This window comes from Apus apus, chromosome 1 (assembly GCF_020740795.1).
Source record: "Apus apus isolate bApuApu2 chromosome 1, bApuApu2.pri.cur, whole genome shotgun sequence".
NCBI lineage: Eukaryota > Metazoa > Chordata > Aves > Apodiformes > Apodidae > Apus > Apus apus.
In genome coordinates this window covers 164,536,641-164,562,097 of record NC_067282.1, presented here as the reverse complement: position 1 = coordinate 164,562,097, position 25,457 = coordinate 164,536,641, and the positions used below count along the sequence as shown (strand labels likewise).

Sequence of the window (25,457 nt, the reverse complement as noted above, 5' to 3'; positions counted from 1 at the left end):
GAAATTAGATTTATATTGTGGCAGCCAGCCAGCCAGAACAATTTACATGAAAATATTATAGTGAGGCACCATAATTATCAGATAACATGGATCCCACAAGATGCTCAGCAGGTGTTCTTGCTGAAATCCAGCTCTTACCCTGCTGCTGCTTTAGTCCTCTCAACATTTGCACAAAATATGCCTTGGTCTGGAAAAAACAGCTATTAGGAACTGAACTGTGCTTTTTAGCTTTTTTTTGAAGCTTGACTTGAGTCTGTGTGTCTGGCTCAGGTAAAGCAAAAGAAGTTGGAAGCTATAGCCCATGAATTCTTCCACTGCAGAGGTGTAGTAAGGAAGTAGAAGGTGAGAGGGAGTTGATGTGGTGGTGTGGAGGTGACAAAAGTTGTCAGTATTGGTAAAAAAAGACATAAATGGAGTTAATTTGTTCAACAACTCCATGGTAATTATTATACCATCCTTTGGCATATCTTCCTCATAAGCCACAGGGAAAGAGGGAGAGGGGAAGGGAAAGGAAGAATTTGACCCTGCATTCTTTTTCGTTGAGCTCAGGGACAACTGACTGAAAGCTACTCAGAGTAGAGGAGGCAAGACTATGTCTCTAAAACTTCTATTAATTTCAGTGGGTTCATGGTGAGGCCCACATTGTTTACACAGATCAACTGCATACTAACAAATTTTTCTTCCTTAAGAATATTTCAGGTTCATACCATGAGGCAAACCTTGTTGGATTAGATCCATTCAGCCCCTATTTTATCAGTGTCTCTGCGTTTACCAAGCTTGGGAATGGCAATCAGTTCAGTAATGCTGTCCAGTTTACAACAATGGAATCAGGTTAGACGTGACCCTTTCTAAGTTCTGTTTGTATGTATTTTCCTTGTATGGCTGAACAGCAGTCTTCCTCTTACCTCCAAAGAGAATGTAACATAACACTATCTCATTGTCTTCTGCCTGTGGAACTCCCAATTCACATTCCTGTTGTACCGGATAGGCTGGGTTTGAAGTTCCATGTCGGAAGTGTAGAATTAGAAATGTCCTCATCTGAAATGAAAGGCTTATATGGCTACTATAAGTCTTTTAATAGCATCACAGATAAAGGGAGGAAAATCAGATAGATACCAGTCTTTGCAGATCAAAGCGATAATTCAGATCCCTGTGAAAATAACTGAAACTTCAGCAGTATCAAAAGCAGCAGGACATAAGGTTGGCAAATTAACTGGAAATTGTATTAAATAAGTAACATTTTTAAACATTTTGTAATTTATTTTAGGAAAGGAAGCTACCCACTAACTAAATACCCTAATTTGTTAGATCTTATTCTTCTTGACAGCTGGGGAGGACTACACAACAAAGATTGCTTACTTAGTTAATTATGTTCATTTTTGTCTTTGGCCTTCTACATGTCTTTTGAAGTTGCAGGTTGTTTCAAAATGAAAAATTGTATCACATGAAAGTGAATATTCAGCATTCACTAATGAGAGCCAAGGAGCTCTGTGGGTTTGTGAAACTGGCCTTTGTGCAAAACTGTTGCTCCTCTGCCAGGTCAAAGCAGTCCCCAGGCTCATGTGTTTTGTAAGGTCAGTCAGTGCCAGGGGACTAGGATGGGTTAGGGAGTTGTGTCTGAACTCCCAGGTTGCTTTATACTGGCAGCAAAGAGAGCAGATGAGGTGTCAGAAGATCCCAGATGGTGACTACAATTCCAGTGAAGTATTCTTTCCAGAGCTGATAAAACAGGGGTTCTGGTAAAAATTACACCGTTACTGTAACCATCACTTAATTGGTTCAGGTTGGCTGTTGGATCCCTGCAGCTGGAGGTTGTCTGGCCCAACAGCCATCGTCATCCGCCAGTTGTCTCATTTCATAATTGACATTCCATGCTCCTGGTACTTTCTTCAGCACTGCTGGAGAGTTATTGGAGTGTCATCCAGTCATTTTACATCTTTTTCCAAGATTTTCTGGCCAGCAAGTTGCAGTATTGTTTCCTTTCCCTCCATTCCAAATTTTGGGCAACTGCTAGATCAGTTCCTCATTGAGCTAACCTAAGAATTCTGTCCGTAGTCTTTATTAAAAGTGCCAGGTAATTTTCTTTCTTCTGCAGATGCTGCTTTAAAAAAAAAGTAATAATAAAAAAATCTTTGAACTGTGAAAACTACTAATTTGAAAGAGGTTTGTTCACCTGTGTGCAGCGATAATGAACACGTTTCCCTCTATTTCTGGTACCTCACTGATAGTCTTTTCACTATTTTACAGATTCCTGGACAAGTTTTAGCAGAGGAAGTAGGTTGCAGCATCCCTCATATGTATTAATTTTCTTTTAGCTGGTACAGCCAACACTTTAGCCCTTTCTGAGATATTTTACTTCATTGTTCTATTTAACCAATTGTTCACAGATAATTGCTCTATTTTCAGCATGAGTATAAACTTTGCTACCTTTTAATAAATTTTTATGAGCATTTAAAAAAATTTCTCCTGCTGGAACCTGCAAGGAGGTGGGGAACAGTAATGTAATAGCATTGATTTGACAGCTCTGAAACCTGTCCAGTGACTTCTGTGCAGGTCATGCCTCTGCTGAAATGACAGAGATAGGATACAGTGCCTGAAAGAAACAAAGCATAACATAAATAAGAAACTGCTGCAGTTGATACTGTGATGGAGTATGTATATGGGTTTCACACTGCTGTGTGTGTTTTACTACACTTCGATTAAAAAAACATGGGTAAAATACGAGCAGATGTGAAAATAAAATCGGAGCACGCAACTAGCAATAAGCCAGACAGAAGGCCTGTTCTGTCTCAAGTACCAGAATCAGTCATGTTCATAGTAGTTGGAAATTAACCATCTAATGAGGACAAAGAAGTGTTTTTGTTGTCTCAATGTGTTACTTTTACAGTATCAATTTTTCTGCCCCTGGTATGTTTGAGGCTTGCTATATTGTTCTGTGATTACCATTTTGATTGTATGGAAATGTTAATCATTGGTGCATATGTATCTTTTAAGTGCCAGATGCTGTCCAGAATGTTCACTGTATTGCAACAAGTTGGCAATCGATCCTAGTGCAGTGGGACCCTCCTGCTTCACCCCATGGTGTAATTACTCATTACATCATAACAGTTGAAGGAAATTCTACAAATTTTTCATCTTACGATACGCGGTATACCTTTAGAAACCTACTTTCCAATAATACTTACCAATTTAAAATAAAAGCTGCAACATCTGCTGGTGATGGAGAAGAACAGATATGCAATTCCAGTACACTTCCAGAAAAAGGTAACAAATTGCTCAAGTCAATTATTTTGTTTAATTTAAGTGATGACTAAGAAACAAGTAAGCCTGAAATACCTTCTTCAATTCAGGCAACTAAATCCTGTTGTTTAAACTTCATGCTAATAGTGGATGAGGAGAAACAGGATTTCTTCTTTCTCCTGTTTTGAAATATTCTTGGTAATGTGAATGGAATTAATTGCCATTTAAAAAAGCACAGAGAGAGTACCTTTTCTGTGCTGAGAACCATTAAGTTGTTCAAAATTTGTGCAATTAAGGAGCATTTAACTTCTTCAAGCAGACTGTTGTCAGAACTCTTGATGAACAGGATTTTTTAACAACAAAGAAAATCGTGAGCTAAATCCAAAGAATAATATAGGTAGGTTTGTTGGCATTGAAATAAAAAATTGTCACCTAAAATCTATCTTCCTTGCACACTTCAGAGTTCACCTAATCCTGGCTGTGCTTTCATCTGGCACCTGAAACTTCTATCTTCACTTGGAGATGAAATTCTGTGCAAAGTACAATCTTGCTTCTGTGTAAATAGCTATGTGCCTAGCTTCTGAACTGGAACTGGAAAGAAGCCCAATGCCCATTCCAGAAAGCAAATTCGTGTTTCAGTTCTCTTTCCCAGTTAGGGGCAATTTCTACTCTTGGAATTGTTTCACTTGCTTTTTTTCTTCTTAAGTGATAATTCAGTTTATTAATAAAAAATACTGTTCAACAAGTAGCATCCAGAACAAGACTTCACCTTCCCACTGAGTTACAGGAGCAATTACTGCATTTATTTCCTATTGCTATTTCTTCTTCAGTGACATCAATTGCATGCAGTGGAGTTGAGGAGGTCTTTTAATTCAGAACAGCTGGATCATTGGGGAATTTAGGGATGGGATGGGGAGGGCTCTACTATATCTCCTAATGTTTAGGAACAAAACATAACTATCATAATACTTTAATTACTAAGTTATTCCATAACTTAAAAGATGAGTGGCAGCATTCATTCACCTACATACTTTAACTGAAAGAATGATTTCTGCTCAGTTCTGTCAAATAATAGATAGAAGAGCCTAGGTCAGTGATGGGGTTTAGGTTCTGGATGACAAGTGTAGGAGGGCAGCTCTAATATGCAGACTTGAATCTGACATTTAAATTTGGAGGAGATCAGACTTACCTGTATTATGCTTAGACTTCTGTTGGTAGCTTCCTGAGCTGCCTACACTTAGATTCAGCTTTGGATCTCTCCTATCCACAGAGCCTTAGTGCCCCACTCTGAATTTTGATTTCCACACTTCTTAAAATGTGACTTGTGGATGTGTATGTCTGAGTGAATCTGGACCACGTCTGTATCATCAGCTGAACTACTGCTCTATTGGTTCCAGGTCAAATGACTGAGCTCCAAATGAGGACAAGCAGAGCAGCCCCTTGCTGGCATAATGAGGCCAACATTGTGAAAAAAGCCTGCATTGTACTTTGATGACTGCCCCTCATCATAATACAGTCCATCCCACTAAAGCCAGGCTATATCCCCTGTTTGAGTAACGAGGTGGCATATTCATAGCTGTTTCTGCTAACAATGTAATTTCTGATTTGACTTGTTGATCAACAACAGCCCTCCTACAAATCCTGCCATTTTCTGATCCCTGTTGGTCCTCTCTGTTTTTGTTTAGACTTACGTGGGGAAGAACAGTTTCCCACACTGGGTCCGTGGTAATTTAAGAATTCTACCTGGGTCATTCACCTTTGGTTTGTGCAGAAACTTGTGTCCATTGACAGAGTTCAAAATCCACTTCTGAAGGAAGCCTTGTTTGAATATTAGAGATAAGCATACTGGTATCTAACAGTGTTTGCTGGAAATAGTGTAGTGATGCCTACTGTGCTGAGTGTGGATGCATGTGAGCATGCATCTAAGTATACTTGTTAACTACAGTTGTAACTCTCCACCCTCTCTTTTAAATCAGGGCTGGTGAACAGCCAGCCCTGGCTCAGAGCTCGAGTGAAACTGAAACTGGAGATGGGTGTGCAGACAGCCTATGCACAATTAGAACTGTACTCATCCAAAACCTGAAGGTTTTTGGAGGTTTCTAGGAGGTTTTGGGTCTTAACAGATGGCATGTTATCCTCAGGTACATAGGAGATCAGGAGGCTTCATTAGGTATCACAGGCATTTCACTTACTGGAGGACATGGGAAGGGTTTCTAGCAGTGTTGAAGAAGCCTGGCACCTGGGAAAGTTAATTGTTGGGATTTCTGAGAAAGTTGGTGTTGGCTACCATTTAGTGTTTGAGGAAAGCCTGGAGAAGCTGTGCCTGTGGTATTAAGCCTGGGCTTGAAAGAGAGGCTGCTCGTGTGTCATAATCTGTGTTACATGGGGTTTTCTAGCAGGAGGAAAAAAACATATTTTACTTTGTAGCAACATAGGGCTTATGCGTCTTATCACTGGGAGTTTTCCTAAGTGAAGGATTTATGGTACTACAGATGGTGGGTTTTTTGCTACAAACACTGTACAGACCCTTTCTTGCTGATATAGCATAGGCATCCATGTTGTTGCTTAGTCATATTTACAACAAACTAGTTACTATTAGGACATTTCCTTAACTATGTGTTTGCATGAATTGTTTTGTGGTGACCGGGTACCAGGAATTGGAGATTCATGGTTAGGAATGGAAACAGTTTTATAGCTGTTGTCAGCTTCTTATTTATGGTGGTCTAAGATTAGTCACAGAATATGTAGCCAGCACTGAGTCACTGACAATGCATTTATTTCTGACATAAAGTGAAATCGAATTTGGCTCAGTGTCTCACTGCATAGTTTTTGACCTTTACATTCCTAGCAAGATTATTTGCCTTTTTTTAAAGATAAAATTTGTTTGTATCCAGGTACAATTAAACATGAATCATGAAGACTAAATTTATAGGAAGATTAGTAGCTCTGCCAGCTTGCAGTATGTTATAAAAATTGTCGAGTTTGTAGCGGTAATATTACTTCGTGTTTAAATATATTATGCAGGGTATGAAAGATAATACAGCAAGTATGCATGCATAAATGTGTTAGGATTTTATGACTGAATGGCTATCTTTGGATTACTTTCAAGAAAATGCACATATTAAAATGAAATTTCATTAAGTGAGCTTTGAGAAAGGAGAAAGAGCCATAAAATGGCTGGAAACTTCTCCAGAAGACACACTAAAGTTGTGAAGATTCAGTTAATTCACAATTCTGAGATAAGTGTAATAGTAATTCAGTTAAGAAAAAAAATAAAACCATTAAAAAGCTACCTGGAGGTTTCAGAGCATGAATAATCAAAGAAATGTTCTGCTGCTTTCAATTTTTTAAAGTAGGATTTTTCTTCATAAACTTTTTTATTCTTCTCTGGAAATATTAATCATATTGATTATAGTATTAAGACAGGCACAGTAGTCTTTCCTTCCTTACTGCTAGCCCTACTTAATATTATAACTGAGCACTGAGTCTTGGAACAAGCTGAGGCCCCCATTATACTGCAGTGATAGGTCTTACCATTTGTTTTCTACTAAACAGAGATTCCTTCATAACTTATATTTTAAAGACATATGTCTAGTACTTTGTCCAGGAAACATAATTTGATCTTGATTTTGCTGGCCAATACTAACTTGTAGTTAGTGAACTGATGGGTGGGCTCAGACTGTTCTCCCTGCTCCCTGTGGCCTCTCTGCTCTGCTGCTCCCGCTCTGCTTTCCCCCTTTGCTCCCAGCCTCAGCAGCCTCCCCTGGGCTAAGCCAGGATCAAATTACCCCTACAAAAGCTGCAGGAAAATACAACGTACACCAAGGAAAACGTGGGTTTTTTTTTTCTTCTTTTAAGGGAAAGATGTAAGATGGGACATGAATTTACCAAAGACAGCAGTTATTAATGCATCAACTTGCTCCAGGCAATCCTGCTTTAGCAGGGGTTTGAACTAGATGATCTGTAGAGGTCCTTCCCAACCCTCATGATTCTGTAGCTATACACAGAAGTATGTCTTGTGCATGAGGGAGAGTAGTGTCTGAAAGGATTGGTAATTGGAATGTTTCTTAGGTCTTTCAGTGTGGAAGTGGCAAATTGTCATAATCTGTTGTTACTTGTGAACAAAATATTTTTGATCTCTGAACAGGAGAACCTTTAAAAATTCTGGGTTTGTACCTCCAGGATGGAGGAGCCTATGGGAAAATGGCCTTCTTTTCTATTGAGGCTTGCAGGGAGCACAACACAGCATGGGCTTAAAGTCTTCACACCCAAGGAAACATTCTGTTTCCTTCACAACAAATAATTTTCTTAGGTCATGGCTGCTCATGGCAGCTCTATGAGTTGGCATTATATGAATTTCCTCATTAACTGGTGAAGAGAACTACAGATGACCATAGTGCACTGGAAGAAATATTTAGGGCCATACCCTGAAGCCATCCTTAGGGCACTAAGCAGGGGCTGTGCAGTGCAGTGTGTTGGCCTGGTTATCCAGAGGAATCAACCTGCTGTAGAGCCACAGCACTGGAAATGGAAGAGATCTGGTGTACCTGTCACTACGACAGATAAGAGCAGGGTGTTTCACATCTTCAGGTGAACAACTGTTCACAAGTCTGTGTTTCCAAAGCGTATTAAAGTAAGAGCATCCAAAAATTGCAGAGTTAATAATGACTAAAACACCTTGAAGCACTTTCTTTTTTCTTTTACCATTTTTTTTTTTTTGCCAGATTTCTATTTTCTTAATGTAATTTGGACTTTTTTTTTCTTTTTTCTTTTTTTTCTTTTTTTTCTTTCTTTTTTTTTTTTTTAGATTTTCTGATTATTTGGTATGTCCAAATGTCAGTTAATAGCTCTGATGTTTATGGCAGATCTTCACTAGACAAATCCAATGATCACTTCGTTGCTGCCAATGAAATTGCATTGATGCTATTTTTATGAGCAGGTAGATAAAAATAGAAGAATCGTATAGTGTAGGATGAAATAAATATTTTTTAAGGACTAGGATAACTCTAGATTAATGTATAAGAAATGGTGGTGACATACATACAAAGCTGACACTGAAAGCATTTCCAGATCAAGTAAATTTTCTGCTGAGAAGTAGGCAGTGGTCCCATTTATTGGAAAGCTGAGCATTCTTATTTCATTTCAGACTGGAATGCTAACAGCTTTTCACTACTTTTGTAAGCTTAACTTCAAGGTGTGCAATTCTCTTTAGATTTGTAGGATTTGATTTTTCCATGCTTAGATCCCATAGATACTGAATGTTCTAGTGCTAAGGACTAAGAGACACTGTCCGAGGAGGCTTTTTAAAGATGTTTTCTCAACTGTGCAATTTCCTTTAGAGCATGTCTGATAGTATCAGTCCCAAGTCATGGGAAAAATAGTCTACAGTTTTTACATTTTTATATTAGTAAAATCATTTGGGACCTATTTGTGATGTCTTTGTTCGTACTGAGTAGGACTTTATATTATGATGAGTCTCCCTAAGTAAGATTAGCAGTCTGTGCTAGAGTATTATCTAGTGTGGTAAGGGATATCAGCTTAACCCAGGGAACTCCTTTGGGTAACTAAGATTTCAAAAATATCTTGAAAGAGATAATAAATTCAGAATATTCATTTTATTTCTAGATACCTCCATTTTCTGAAGACTTGTGTGCCCACTCCTCTCTGTTCTACTTTGTTCTTCACTTTCCCCCTATTGATGCTCTTAATACCACCCAACAGACTTCTGGGCTGCCGCTGTTCTTTTAATCCAAACTCCAGCTACAAGCAGCTGTTCTGTAGGCAGACTTTTTTTTATTAACTTTGTTAGGAACTATGCTGTATCACATTACCATCTTCTGTTCCCTGCCCGCGCAGCTGTAGTCACTGCTTTCCACAGAAGTCTTCACAGAAAGCCATAACTTTTCTCAGTAGGTTTTTTTTAATGTGTGTCCTTTGCTGCCCTTAGGCTATCTTTGCATTGCAAGTAAGATATTTCCTACCAAGTATTTCTATTGATTTAACCCAGTTCCACTGGCCCAGTTCAACTTGATTGAAGTCTTTGCACAATCCTCATGCTTTTTCTACCAGGAATGTCCTTTCATTTGGTTCTTAAATGAAAACTTAATCTCAGAGCAGACCACTAGCTTTGGAAAGGGCCAATTATCATAGCAGCCAGACGAGCATATAAAATTAGGGCCAAGATCTATGAAAGTAACTTCTATTTAGGTGCTCAGCTTCCTGTCAACTTCAGTGGGAGTTCAGGCACGTAAATAGGCTTTTAGGAGCTTAAAATCCCATGTGGATTTTACTTCAGGCACTTTTCATTGGAGTTTGGCCATCATGTGAAAAATGGTGGATGAACCTGAAAATACCTCATTCCTCCTCCAGTTCAGAAATTGAACTCATCAGTATTTCACGGCCAGCCTCTCTGCCAGCTCCCTGGCTGGCTTTCAGAAGCTGGATTAAAAGCTTTTACATGGAAAACAGTAGAGTACATTGCACTAAAAATTTCAGACTTTGAAAAACTCCCTACTCCCAGAGCTAGCTGAATGATACCAAATGCAATACAATTCAATAAAGACTGTCAGATATGAGACTTAAGGGGTTCTACCCATGATTCCTGGGAAATTTGAATATGGGATTAGCACTAGAATGCCAGCTAGCTAATCAGAGCATAGTATTAGACAATTAATGTTCTACACTAACACAGGCATAGCCTTCTTCATGCCTTTTCCAGAAAGTGCACCTCTCTGGAAACCAAGAATAATAATAAAGTTCCTGTTAGGCACGTATCAAAGCAGCAGTGTGTGAGAGCAGATTAGTAAATCTTTCTTACAGTTCCAATTTAATCTGAAAGAATATTTTACAAAGATGCAATTTTTTGCTTCAATTTTTTTTTTTTTTTTTTTTTTTTTACTATGAACAGTGATCTCTTCATCATAGTCGAGTCATGTTTAGAAAATTTAAACAAGCTGCATGATTATTCTAGGAAGCATGGCATGGTTTGTTCAAATTGGTACCATCTGTGGACAGAAAAAGTTTGGGGAATTTTACTCATTCTTAAGGAATGGAAATCTGATTCTCCATGCTAGAGTAATTGTAATCCTCTTTGTATCTGTAACCCAATAGCATAGTTGTCTTGAAGTCGTCTCATTGAACACAATCATCAAGTGCAAGGGACACGGTGCCACTGGGTGTCACTGCTCCTCGCTGTGGCCCTCAGAGCAAACCTCTCATTTGCTCTGGATTTTGATATGATCTCATTTTTTCTAATGAGAGATTACATTTATACTTTATTTGACTATGCAAGCAATGAATAAAATGGACGAGATTTTAAACCAACAAATGTTTAAAGCTTTGTTTCAATTTTAAATATCTGTGTAGGTGCTGATGGAGAAAATTTTTCTACATCTTCTGCCGACTGACCCTTTCTTTTGTAGGATAGAAATATTTTGCATATATGGGTCTTACTAAACTGAAAACATGGTGACATAAAACAGAAGTAAAAGCTTTGCGGGAAAGAAGTAGTACTTGTCTAATCTGCCTGTTGTCTTGGTATCTGCACGCTTTTCTTTCAAAATGATGGTTTTGATGTAACATTACTGACCAGGATGATCACAGAGACTGTCTCCAGCCTTGTGAGAGTAATGTGCATGGGTTCCCTCTTTGGTTAGAGGGAAAAAATACACTTTTCTAGGGAACAGATGAGGAGAGAAACATCATTTTCCTGCACCCTGTTCTTCCCCCCTCCCTGTGGGAGCTTATATCTTTCCCCCAATACAAGGAGACTCACAGATTCTGGTTTTATTATACTTTTGTTGTTCTGTTTGAAAGCCCATAAATCAGATCCACTGTTACTTTTTCTGATATAATTTCTAGTTCTGTGAAACTGCCAAGCATCTTTTCCATCTTTACTGCCATATTGCCAGCTTACAGTTCTTTTTGATGAAACTGGGGAAACAGGGTACTCTGCTTGAGAAGTAAAGCCCACCATGCTGACTAGAACATGGGCACATATCTTTCTGCCTGTGGTTGGCCTCTTTAGCCTGCCTTGTTTGAGGCACAGAGACAGCAGTTGTGCCAGCCATGGCTCTACCAGCTGCACATTTGAGCAAGGGAAGGTATATATTCCACCTCCCTCTTGGTACTAAGCAAGCAACCAGTTACTATCTACTTTATTCCAAGCCCCTGCTTCAGTTTTTGATCAAGTCTTTCATTTAGATTTGAGTATAGTCCAATAATCAGTTTTCAGCAGATGAAGTTAGTAAGGTAGACTCAGAGGCATTAAAGCCAGTTGCTTCCATCTCCATGTTGTGTACTTTCATACTTCAATTCCAGACCTGCCAATGCTGGTTTTTCCTGTTGCAGCAAGAATTCCTGGAGTTGTGTGCCTGGGAAGCTGAGGTCATATTCATTATCTAAAAAAGATTAATCTGCTTGGAGTGAGAAGGAGGAGAATTTGGTTTTCTTAAATTCTTTTAATTTGTATTTGTTCTGATGACTTTGGAATTGCTGACTCTTTAATTTTTTAATTCCTGGAATATATCTTCATAGAATCATTGAATGTGTGGGGTTGGAAGGGACTTTTAAAGGTCATCTAGTCCAGCCCCCCTGCAGTGTGCAGGGACCTTTTTAACTAGATCCTGAGTATTTCCAGGGATGGGGCCTCCACCACCTCTCTGGGCAACCTGTTGCAGTGCTTCACCACCCTCATTGTAAAGAACTTCCTAATGTCTGATTTAAATCTACCCTGCTCTAGTTTAAGACCATTGCCCCCCATCCTGTCACTACACACCCTTGTGAACAGTCCCTCCCTAGCTTTCCTGTAGCCCCTTCAGGTACTGGAAGGCCACTATAACGTCTCCCTGGAGCCTTCTCCTCTCCAGGCTGAACAACCCCAGCTCTCTCAGCCTGTCTTTGTAGGAGGGGTGCTCCAGCCCTCTGACCATTTTTGTGCCCTTCTCTGGACTCATTCCAACAGGTCCATGTTCCTCTTATGTTGAGGACTCTGGAGCTGGACACAGCTCTCCAGGTGGGGTCCTATGAGAGCTGAGTAGAGGGGCAGAATCACCTGCCTTGACCTGCTGGCCACACTTCTTTTGATGCAGCCCAGGATGCAAATGGCCCTCTGGGATGTCACTGCACATTGTTTGCTCATGTCCAACTTTTCGTACACTAGTACCCCCAAGTCCCTTTCTGCAGGGCTGCTCTCTATCACATCATCCCCCAGCCTGTGTTGAAAATGAGGATTCCTCCTACCCAGGTGCAGGACCTTGCACTTGGCCTTATTAACTTCATGAGGTTCACATGAGCCCACTCCTTGTCCAGGTCCTTCTAGATAACAACCTGTCCCTCTGGCATATCGACCGCACCAGTCAGCTTGGTCTTAAAAATACTTCAATTAAAGTTCAGAGTGAGACTGGGTAGTAGTTTTATCCATGCTATCCCGCGTTTTATCATCGTCAAAATAGAGTGTGTAAGATTAATATTCTTTGCAGTATCTTTGCAGGTATTAATAATTTGCATTAAAACAGAGTAGGGGATTTTTAAAGGAAAAATACAGATTTTTTTATAGTAAACATTGAACATTTCTCTGCCTTTATTTTCCATTCGCTAATGGTCAAACTAAGCACTTTCTTATAGTTAATGCAAGTCGCAAATACTGTTTACAGAGCTTTTATAAAAATATTGCAGTATTTATTTTTTTGAAAGTGGACAAACTGAGTATTGCACCTCCAAAGACTGTAATCAAGCAAGAACATTGCCGCCTTTCTGTTTTTATTTACTACTCCCTGTAGTTTTCTTCTTTTCACGCTAATAACAACAGAGCAAAACAACTTTGATAGGTTGGATGATGAAAGTTCAAAATCTAGTGAAGATTTTTTTTTTCTTAGACCATTTGCTCTTGTTCTGTGTCTGCTGAGTGTGTAGCAGGGTGGGAGCACATGGGACTGCTGTGTGCTGCAAGGTTGTGTAAAAGTGCGTGAGAGCTGAGAGAGGACAGGGGAAGTGCCCACAATTCCTGTGCCTGGCCCCTCTCCTGCTTTGGGCTCATTTAAAAGGATTTTAATTCCTCCACCTTTTCATCATCACTGCTTGATTTGACTCAGAATTTACGTTTCTTGTTAAACATTCATATTTAGTGGAGAGGATTCAGCTTGTTCTTTTATGATTATTTTTATAAACAAATTGTTGCAGATGAAAGCAGAGATCAGATATTCCCACAAGGCTGGAAAGAAAAAGAGGGATTTCTCTTTCTTCCCCAATAACGTTGGTCTGGGATCCTTTTATTCTTTATGTAAGCCTTGGTGCTTCTTCAGTTTCAGTTTGAGGATGTATCATGTGTTTTTCTTTCAGCAGCAATACTTCTTCCCCCCAAAGACTCTAAAGCACTCTTTAAAGCTAAGTGCACAAAATTATTTCTGAGCTGATTTTTCTGCAGTTTTTGCCACAGAGAGTATTAGTATTACCTTACAAAGTCTTAGAGATAATATTGTCTTACTGTATGGAATAGCACAAAACCATATGTTGCATCCAATCTGTGAGAGCTGGTTGTACACTGATGGCTTAAAATAGATACAGATACATGTGTGTGCATGTGTATGTGTACATCTATGCACTACTTCTGTCTCCATGCACAGAAGTACAACATGTATACCCTCGTGTATTTATGTATATAAATACATGGAAGCACAGTTTATAGGAAGTTTCTTTTTTTTTTTCTTTGTTTAGCTTTTCCTGTTCTTTTAATTTGTTGTTTACGGAACAGCTTGTAAAGCACTTACATGAAGATAGACAAACATGTTGCATGTATTGATACTTTCCATTTAGAAGCTGAAACAGGACACTTATGAAACCTTGCGGTGTTGCTTCAGGATTTCATATGCTACCGAGAGAGAGGGAGACAGATGAGTATTTCTAAGTAAGAGGTGAGGAATCCCAGTTAGCAACAGCAGTAGAGGGTGCTATGGATAGGCCAAAAATACATTTGCTTGATACTCCCTCCTTGAGTTGAGACAGCCCTGAATGTAGCAACAGCAATGTCACACCTCTCAGAGCTGCCCCTACATGCCACACCTTGAAGTATTTTTCTTTATTTCAAAAGCTATAGCAAACACACACCACCTATATATGAATGGTGTGATTTACACCAATGTAATTACTCCTCATTAACTATATAAAAATGAATCTTGGTCTTCAGACATGCTTTTTAAAATGTTTTTTCAACACTGGATAAAAGGGTTATAGTTGCATTCACATTCAAATGAAGATATCTTACAGGTTTTTTACTTTGTAGTTCCTAGTGCTCCCAGGGATATTGTCTTTTCCAATGTGCAGTCAACAAGTGTGACCTTGAATTGGAGATCACCGAAATCCATCCTTGGCAACTTTCAAAACTACAAAATTACTACACAGCTACAGTCCATCCACTGCAGTGGCTGGGAAGCTAAGGAATGTATTGAATATGAGATGCATCAATATTTATATGAAAATGTGGTTGATGACCGGATAGAAGAGACAGTGTATGGACTGAAAAAATACAGATGGTACAGATTTGCAGTTGCTGCCAGTACAAATGTTGGTTATGGCAGTTCTTCACCTTGGATTTCTACGCAGACACTTCCTGGCTGTAAGTAAGGATGTTTTCCGTGTGTCATAATGTTATAAAAATGTGATGTTCACCTAAATAAGCAAGAACACTTGGTAAAAGTTACTTCTTCAGAGACCTACAATATTGGTGAAGTTAATAAAGATTTGTTGCAACTCTTCACATATAAAATATCTTTATATAAATCATGTAGTAGTTACCTGTATTTGACACTACTTCAGATTTTAATGCCTTTTGGATGGTCTGTTATATTTACACCTTACCCAACAGCAATTTCATTCCTCAGCCCTAGTCTACATGTGGAATTGAGAAGTCTGAATTTTGCTACTTTGGGTTGATAAACCTTTTTCAGTCTATCTCTACATATGGAATGTGTCAATGAGAAGCAGTCTGTTTTCAATTCTTTGACTAAAAGCCTGTTCTCTTATGTCACAAGAAATTCTGCTGTATGTTCCTGGCAAAGAATTTAAGCAATAGTTTCAGAGGTATACAGATTTCTGTCCAGTACCATATCCACCTGAAGAGATTACAAATCAGAGTAGCCATGTAACACCTCCAGGACTGTCATGCCTCAGCTGAGGATTTCAGTTTCCAAGTAGGAGAAGAGTTAGTTGTCACAGATAAATCATCACTAGATATTTGAGAGAAGGGGACATGAAACATAAATTATTTAGGAAGTTGTCATGTTGACATATGACCTTCCCTTCCAGTCCACAGCCAACCCAGGTCAGAGCACATCTGAGATCCGGCCTCTGGCTCATGTAGAGAACCACCACAAGTGACCTGATTAAATCACAGCTCCTTCACTCCTTTCCGCTTCCCAAGAAATTGTAATAGAGATACCAAGGACTTAAGCAGCTGTGTACCAAGGACTATTAAATGGCTCACATACTTTTTTTGTTCCATTCATGTTTTCACACTCCTGTGGATCCAGGAGGCTTTTAAAGAACACTTCTCATAGTATCTGTGCACTCTCTGTCCAGTAACACAGCCATCTATCCTTAAACGCCTTGCAATTTTTCTACTGGGTAAGGAAATGTTGTCATCTTTATTTGTAGATAAGAAATTTGCCCCAAAGGGCTAAAAAATTTGGACACTGTGATAGTGAACATCACAACAGCCCGTTTTGCGTGTAAAACACAGAAGCACTCCTTTGGACTGAGAAGTTCTGGAATCAGATTCAGCTGCAGTGCATGGGCTCTCTTTGTTCACTGATTTTAACAGGGATGCCATGCCTGTAAAAATAAATAAATAAATAATCAGGAAACAATATAACCCCAGATAGAGCAGAAAATAGCTAACAGAAGTAATGCAATTCTTGAGCCAACAGCCCTGGGGAGATTTCTTACTGTTAAATGGATAGATCTCAGCTGCTGACATATACATATACAAATACCTATCTTCAAGCAATTGTTGCTGAGTTTAGGAAAGTTAGGGCTTTAAACTGGACAGAGAGGCAGATAATGAAAACACATATAATCACATAAAATAAGGATCCTATCTAGGAGTGGTAATTTGATTTAAGTGAGACCTAGTTTCTTATCAGTCTCAATGAGAATAGTTAAAAGTATAAAAGTCTCAGTAGACTGCACAAGCCCCTTCCATACCAACACAGTGTTGTTCTTAGCAGCAGGTCCTCTGTGTGTTCTATTAGCCCACTTAAAAAACGGTGGTGGGGTAAAAGTTAAAAAAGTTCCACCATTTCTTCCAGCCCAAGTGTCTGGCTGTTGGCCTGTGTCTGTGGTGAGGGCACTGGGCAGCAGCAAATTTCCTAGGAGCTAAAGCACTGACACATCAAGAGATGAGCTGCCTATAAAACTCACTACCCTGGAGTCAAGGAAGTCATGGGCACTGTTCCAGGCATCATGGCTGGGTGCTGTCTTTTTCCTGGGGTAATGGCAATCAGCTGAGGAGGGAAAAAATGAGGAAGGTGACATGTCACAGCTGGGTAGCCAGCTGGCAGCTCCCATCTGCTTCAGCAGTGCTGGGCGCTGCCCTGAGCAGTGGCTGATTGTGAGGAAGAGCAGGTCTCTATCTCCCTGACCTCACACTTGTCAAAGACTAGTGTTTAGAAAAACAGTTAAACAGACTAAAAAAACCTTAGTTCCCTTCTTTCTTTCACAAAGAGTACTGCCTGTAGCAGGGAAGAGAAATAGAGGGTGTACCAGAAACTGACCTGACACTCTGGGCAGCCTCACAGAGAGGATCCAGAGAACAGGTGTCAATCCCCCTTTCCTTACCCTCGTGGACTGGGCCAAGCATCCTCTGGATTAGCCTGCTGGTGCACAGCCAATATACATGGTCTGTTAGGGCTTAAGGGTACTTAGCTGCTATGTAAAATAGTCTGAGTACTTAGCCCATAAAATCAATGGGTGTTGTGTTTGAAGACTGAGGGCAGAAGTTAGCCACTGTTTCTGGTTTTCAAGAAGTGCCTCTGTAAGACATTTTTCTGTCAAAGGAAAAGTTACCTTGGTTGTGAAATAATAGTGAAATTATTTTTCTACAGATATATTCGGGTTCTCCGAAATGCGTGTTTCTCTTGCATCTGATGAAGAGGCTATAATTATTATACTCATCTTCAGGAAGTTAAAGCATTCAAGCTGAAAACTGTTAGAATCCATTCCCAGAATATAAATAGATGAAACATTAACAACAGCAAAAATTACATAACAGAAACCCTAACTATTATTTGCAATTACTGAGGATTTGACTGTTGTACAAAAGCAGAAATGCATAAGTATTCTGAATATCCAGTGACTAAGATAAGGATCTTAGGTATTTATTTCAGTTGTTCATTATGAAGATAAATTTAAAGGCTATAGGAATTCTTTTTAAGGTTTTTTAACTCATCTGAAAGTTTCAGACAAAACAAAATGGCTGCGTTCTGCACTGAAAGTGATTATAGTGTTAATCCGTGGAAGATTGTATCGATCGTTCAGTACAGTCCAGTTCTCACATCACACAGATAAACTATTCAGCCTTCTGTCTTGCAGGTTATCCTCACAGGAGTTGTTCTACTGTCTCATAAAATAGTTTGATGGCACTGTTATTACTTAGCTGATGGATTACTCAAGAGCCAAATCTGCTCCTCAAAATGAAATACTTTCAACATAACATAGATTTATATAGTTACCAGCACAGAAGATCACAGTGGTTTGTCACAGTAAGGGAAAGGGCAAGAAGTGTTTTCCATAGCTGGGGGAAACTGTGTTCCCTCACATCTGCACTTACCCCAAGTTTCACTTTCACTGTTTTAAGGAGAATTAGATTGGCCAGACTTGTGCTTTCTGAGAGAATAATCACTTTGGAAGGTCAGTGTTATGTGGAAAATTAATGGCAGTGAGACCACTGACCTTATTTTGGATCCTGTACAGTCACACAATGCAATGCATTTTGGTAAACTGCCAAGTCTCCTAATGCCAGGATATACTGAGATACAAAGGAAAATCCCAGATGTTCAAATGTCCCATGGAGTCTAGGACATAGATGCATGGGGCAGAGGGTTATGCTTCTCTTTTCAGCACCTTCTTTCCCAATCCCTGCTGATACCCAGTTGCTTGGTATACTTAAGGAAATGTCTCTGTGTGGTGAAAAGCAATGAGATTTCATCTCATGTTGTATGCCCTCTCTTCTGGCAGGTTTTGCCTGAGGGAACTTGTTTTTCTTTGTTCCTTTCTCTCGGAACTAAACATTGAAAAAGAATTAAGGCCTGCTATAATATATGAATGTTAAAGTACAAGTAAAAGCAATCTAAGTGATTATAAAATTAAGTAACTAAACCTCACACTTAATTTTTGTGGGGAAAAAAGAAAAGAAGAGCTGGTCTTAACCAAACTGGCAAGCTTGAATTTCTATTAGAAGACTGGAGTATTCAGTCTTATTTTTGAGGATTATGCTAAATAATGGGCTATCCAGACTGATCTTCAGACTAACACACTTAACTGCTGCCTTAGCATCAGGACACAGATGGATGGGAAAGATGACCCTGACCTCCATAAGACCCACATTCCTGTGCAAGGATAGAAGCATGATAATCAGGAAATGATGGTTATTAGTTACAGAAAATGCATTATTGTGAAAACCAGGAGAAAAGTGCTTATGAGAGGAAGTGATTGGATTATGGGGGAATGAGAGAATAAGACTAGGTCATTTCTACTGAGTAAATTGCTGTGATTTATAAGAGAAAGGGTATAGTGATATCATGGCCTCGTATTGACTAGATTCATTTCACAAACCTAAATCAGAATGTGGCAGTTACCCACTGAAGCAAAAACAGTTTTTAAAAAGATGTTTCTCCTAAGAAACGGGACATGTTTGAAACATTTCATTTTCTAGTTTTCTTTCTAATTATACAGGTTATTTCAGAAAACATTTCTGAATTTCAGTATCATTTGGTTAATGTCTGATATTGTGCTTTTCATGATTAAAGTAAACCAGGTATGAATGCTTAGATATATTTTAGATAGTTATCTTAAATACAACATATTCCATTAGATTTTTCTTGCAAAGATCTAAGAATTTATCAAAATAAAAAGATCATGCTTTAAATTATTTCACACTGTCATTATATAATGTTAATGTTATAAAAAAGTAATGGAAAATTGTCTTTGGAAATTTGGTTAGTTTGGACCCTAAGGCTCCAGAAGCTCTATATGTATATAATTTTATACTGTTTTTCAGAAATTTCAGCTGGCAATAAAGGTAATACCACTGCCATAGATACTGAGAGCATTGTTTTAACTAAAGGACACTCTGTCAGCAACAAGTCTGATATGCATTACTTGCAAAATAAACTCAATTTGCGATAATTCTAGTGCAATATGTTTGCCCTTGTATTTAGTTTTGTCTGTTCTAACACCTGACCTGACAGCAGCCTCCTCTGAGCAGTCTCCCCTTGCACCACCCTTCATGTACTTTTATAGTTCATTCAGTTAAATTCTTCATTCAGTTGTTCCATGCTGTTTGGTGTTTCTGGGGACTGTTTCCAATGGTTGAATTTGATCCTGCCTACAAATTTTAGTATATTCCTGCTAATCCCAGCACAGCAATCTACCTCCTATATCCAACACCCTAAAACTCTTCATAGCACCTTATAAACTCCCAGATCTTCCTGTTTTATTCTGCAGCCACAGTGCAATATTTTCACCTTCACAGTACAAAATTTTACAATTTCTCCTCATTAATTTTTCACACATAATTTCAATAGCTATGTACTTCATTCCCTGCTGTTTTCCTGTTCCTAATTTTTTTGCTACCTATAAAAGTAAGTAGCCTTTTGTGCACTCCAGTTTTCCTCATTAAGCCCTAGTACCTAGTGATTAATGGAGAAAAAAATACATATTAATGGATTAATCATATTTGTGGGAAGAGACTGCATCTTCGATTAGGATAGATAGGGTTGCTTTTATAATTTTTTTAACTGCTCAGTGGTATGTGTTAATCATAGCTCTATTTTTTGGTGGTAGATGGAAAAAAAAAAGGCATCATGAAATGAAATTTTAGAAACATGTACAAATCTGTTGTTGCTTCTATAACAGGCTGTTCACCGATATGTATTACAGTTGTCTTTTTTTTGTAGCAGGCCAAAAAAAAGGTACCATGGATCCAAGTTCTGACATTACCTACAAATCTGTTATCACTTCTATTCCAAATTTTGTTTTCATTAAATTTACCATGGTCATTATGAAAAAGTAATGCCACTTACTGAGAACTGCTGTGTTGTTCTTATTATTACATTAATACTTGATAACATATGTCTTATTCATGTATAAGAATTAACTAGGTTAATCCACATATCACCTTGACAAAAGGAAATTTTAGGAAAATCCCATTTCTTAATGTGAATATTCTTGCTAGCTTACGATTCATATCACTGTTTTGTGTGTGTTTTCCAGAGTTTCTCAATGTGTCAAGAGTAAGTTGAAATGAAACCTAGAAAATATTTTTTATGTATAAAATTATTTGTATTAGTACTTTCCAGCACTGCTAAAAAATTTTTCTAGCATGCAGAAGACCTTGTGTTTTCACAATTTCTTATTCTTTGAATGATTCATTTGACATAAATATATTATGCTTGTCTATTTGTCTAAATGGTTGTATATATTTTACTTGTCATGTAAAATGCATATAAATAACTTCTAATTTAAACCACCCATAATTTCAATTTAAGATGAACTTGTAGGCAGCTCATAGCCTAGAAAAGTTGCAGTAATTGTAATGAAAGGTGGGTTTCTAAATCACACTGCTTGCTTTATATATGAGAAAGAAAAAAAGGAAAAATATTTAGGCAGTCCATAATGTTAAATGTGTGAAAACCTTTTACTTTCAAATTGAAAAATAATCTCTACTGGCCACTACATTTATTGGGTTACTTGTGAACTTCTTCGGCTGTGATTCACATGCATATTTTTCTCTACAGCTCCAGACGGTCCTCCAGAAAATGTGACTGTTTTAGCTACATCTCCTCACAGTATCAATATCAGCTGGAGTGAACCTGTTATCATTACTGGACCAACGTGCTACCTCATAGACATCACCTCAGTAAGGCAACTGTTTTATAGTTGGTAGTAATACAGATGTGATATAAATAACACAGCAGATGTTCTGATAGACATGACAGGACACAAACTGGATTGAAAAGCTGTATGACTGTGTCTTTTTCCACATAAACTCCACATAAGAATTAATTGTACATTTATGAATTTCTTAATCACTTGGTATTAAAAAATGTGTGCTAGTAAGAGGCCGTGAAGAAAGTGTAGCTGTAATACTGTAATAATGTGTTATACTTGATGATCTTGAAAGTCTTTTCCAACCTTGGTGATTCTATGTATACAGGAAAATTGTAGCTGAGCTTTGCAGAGGTGCACCTCCTTCTGACAATAGCAATGCTGTTTACCAGTTAAAATAATAATTACTTTTTTCTGTTTTTTCTTTGAAGGAAGGAAAAGTTCATTATCATGATTTTACAAATGAGAGGGGAGAGCCTAGCAAAAGGAAGTGACTTGTACAAAGTTACACAGTGCATCAGAGGTTAAACTTTAAAGTCAAACTAGATTTCCACTTGATGCTCTGTCCATCAGATTAGCTGTATTTTGGTAGCACAGCAATAACCCTTCTTTCTCCTTGATCTTTATAAGCAAAAAAAGGCTGACATAAGAGAAAAGCTCTAGTGCCCTTTCTCTTTTCATCCTCTACTACCCTTACAATCCTCCTTAAAACAACCATTAATAAACCTAATTTCCTGCCCTGTGGCAAGATATGAAACTTTCTAAGTCTGACCACATGGGAAGCTTTAAGTAGGATATGTGTTCCATGTTCTTCCAGAAATTATGCAGACAGGATTATTGGTGAAAATGGGAAGCAGTTTACCAGACTTTACCCAGGAAAACTTGCTGTTTGCAGCTTCAAAAATCCTGAATCAATCTGCTAGAGAATAGGAAAAAATTAAAGACTACTTCAAGCTATTTAAAGGCTTTCTGTGTAAAGTTATTTCAGTATTCTGGTAAGAGATGCACTATATGCGCATGTTTTCAGTGTGTCTGAATTGGTCATAAGAATTACGGATATGCTAAAATATTAATTCTGAGATTTTTGTGCAGTCAAAGTTTCTAAGATCAGTAAAGAAGTAGCAAATATTTTTTAGTTCCTCATTAAAAACTCTCTCCTCAAAAGAGAGTCATGTGTAGTCCTGCTGTTTTCCCTTTCTCTAACTTCACTATAACAATATGTAGGGTGTGATCTGTTCAGTTCTGAACACACTTAGGAAAGCAGTAGCCTGGCAGGATGAAGGATGTACACCAACAAGGGGAATACTAAGAGGGAAGGAATAGTTCCCTGGCCTATTGGATAGGTCACGAGAAACTACACAATGTTTACTTCTCCTTTACTAAAATCAGAGATTTTTCATCATGGGAAGTTCCTGTCACTTTGACTAAGCAGTGTTACAGTGCATCAACTGAAAAGAATTATTTTCATTATTTTGATAAAACTTCCAAATTCCATTTTCAAAGTTGATTTATTGGGGTTTTTGTGTGTAATATTTAATTAATTTTTATCTAAACAATCTCTCCTCTTTCTCATTGTTCCTAAATTATAAACAAGGTGTAATCTGATTCTACACTATGAAAATGTTATAAATACCTTGTTAATATAAGTTGTGGTAAAATTCCTAAAGTAAGATGAATGTTTCATGTGAGCCTGCCAGCATGCAGAAGGAACTTAAAAACCTACTTTAAATGGTCAGTTTGGAGGGCTTTTGTTTTCTTTTTACCAAGTGCTTGGTTGTTTTTTTCAAATATGTTTCAGACAGCTAGCTTTATGTTTAGGGATTCCTTGTAATCAGATGTTGTCTATCTAATGATCAGTAACTACAGGGGTCAGTTCTGTAGATAATCATATTAGTAGACAAATCTATTCTTTCTTACAGGCCAATAAAGCTGTCACAATCTTTTTCAGTGAAAATTTGAGTATCTATTTTATTGTCCTACTGGGAAAATTTTTACAAAGTCTCCAAATTCCATGAATTTCCTGTATGTATAACTTCACACATTTTAGTTCTTAAGTGGGTATCTTTAAGAATTTATAAAAATAGTCAGAACATCAACAGAATATCAGCAACATTTCAGGTTTCTACTCTGTTATGTGTTTATTCATAAAAGGTAATAATTAGTAATTATTAGTGAATGTATTAGTATTCTGTTTAAATTGCTAGGTTGATCCTTGCAGTTTTATAAATCAGGAAAACTAAAAAGCACTCCCTCGTTATTTTATCCAAGTCTTATTTTAGTTTGTCTTGCTGTCTGTTATAATAGAAGTAGTCCTGAATAAAATACTACTGAAAATTAGTAAAAGGCAGATGGAACTGAACTGTTACACTTCAGGAGGAACAGAAATAAATTTGATGATGTGGTGCTGTCATTGTATTTTAGCTGTTGTATAAATATTTATATGCCAGATTTTTGATAGTCAGACAGGAAAAAGTGTTTCAGCTTTACATGGCCATCCCAGGAAGTGAATGTCTGTTTAGTCCATCAGAAAGTTTAGTTCAGGTTAATTCTCAGTGGGGATAGATGAGTATCTGTCAAATAAAAGGTATGCTTGAACTGTCCTTATGTTTTAGCAGCTGCATTTAATACAGATTTCATCCAGTGGGAAAACTACTGTACAGCTACTTAATCCTCTTTTCAAATTACACACTGAAGAAACAATCATGAAAACATCATTAAATGAAGTAGTGGGAATAGACATAAGAATAATCTTGTAAATGATACTTGATCAAAGACTAGAAAGCTCTCATTTTTTCATTTTTCTCCTTTTTTAAGCTAACATTAGAATTTATTAATTGGATATAGAGCTCAACACTGTAGATTTTTCTATAAAATTACAGATTATTTAAGATGTAGGGATGAGGGATCCCGATAAGTAATCCAGTCCATATCCTGCTGTAACAGAGAAAAAGTGTACCTAGAGTCTTCCTCACAAGTAATTAATTATCCTGTTCTTAAAAAAGTCCAGTGCTGAAAATTGCTCAGCAAACCTCCATAGATTGTTCTAGCTTGCAATATTATTTATTGTCACAGTTTTGGTTACATATTTAGGTATAACATTACAGGTTTTGTAATAGTTAATTCTAATATTTTTTTGGTGCAAACAAAATTTCTATTTGAGTTTTCATGAACACTAGAAACAATGGATTATCTTCAATTTAGTAGCAACCTTTTGTATTTTTGAAGCTGTTACTCTGTCTTCCACCACCCTCCCTTTTCTAGATTGTGCTCAAATTGCTTCTGCTTTCCAGCTTTTCTCGTGAGAGAATGACACCCTCCCCACTGTCTTATAAGTAATGCTTCTGTTAATATATCCCAAGAGGAACTGCACTTTTCTGCAGTCATATCAACATTACATATTGCTGCCAAATTTTTTTTTTCCTTTTTTTTTTTTTTTCTTTTTTAATTCAGAACAATTTTCTGCTGTATAGCTGCTCATCTTCTGGATCTCTGCCTAGTTTGACTCCCTGCCTAGTTTGACTCCCTGCCTAGTTTGACTCCCATTTCAGGTTACTGCAGTGTCTACCAATCAGTTCATGTTTGCTTGATGAAGGACAGCACCAAGCAAACAGCCCATTTCCTTAATCTCATAGTGCTAAAGGGGCAACACAAGGGTGAGGAGCTCCCTTGAGGAGGTATCTGCTCTTGCTAGCTAGAGACTTCTTGTGAAGCCTTCTATGTAAGTTGTTAGAAAAGTGGAAAAATAAAACTTAAATAAGGTGTTCCTACAATAATGTCCTGCATTTGGCTGTTTCAAGTCTTGTAATCATGGTGGGTTTTTTAATTATTATCTTACAGGTAGATAATGACAATTATGAAGCTCAATTTTTGAAGACAAATGATGAGGATAAAGTCTTAGAAATTTCTGATTTAAAAGCATTTACAAGGTATTCTGTGGTAATCATTGCCTTTACGGGAGATGTCAATGCTGCACTCATTGAAGGCAAGGCTAGTTCTCCAGTCATTGTCTCCACTTTTGAAGCAGGTTTGTATTTTTCTCTGTATGTATCAAACTTTGCAGCCTTCCCTTCATCTGAGAAATAAGAGCTTTGAACACATGGTGCAGTTCCAATGCAGAT

General features: G+C 37.8%; 1 protein-coding gene across 1 annotated transcript in view; it reads left to right on the top strand.

Annotated features, from left to right (window-relative positions):
- Window positions 1-25,457, top strand: part of PTPRQ (protein tyrosine phosphatase receptor type Q) — a 108,615-nt gene that overhangs the window by 44,928 nt on the left and 38,230 nt on the right. The window contains exons 24-28 of the mRNA XM_051621759.1: window positions 690-831; window positions 2,995-3,264; window positions 14,519-14,851; window positions 21,249-21,370; window positions 25,177-25,363. Coding sequence (XP_051477719.1) covers window positions 690-831; window positions 2,995-3,264; window positions 14,519-14,851; window positions 21,249-21,370; window positions 25,177-25,363 — 1,054 coding nt within the window. The remainder of the gene's footprint in view (window positions 1-689; window positions 832-2,994; window positions 3,265-14,518; window positions 14,852-21,248; window positions 21,371-25,176; window positions 25,364-25,457) is intronic.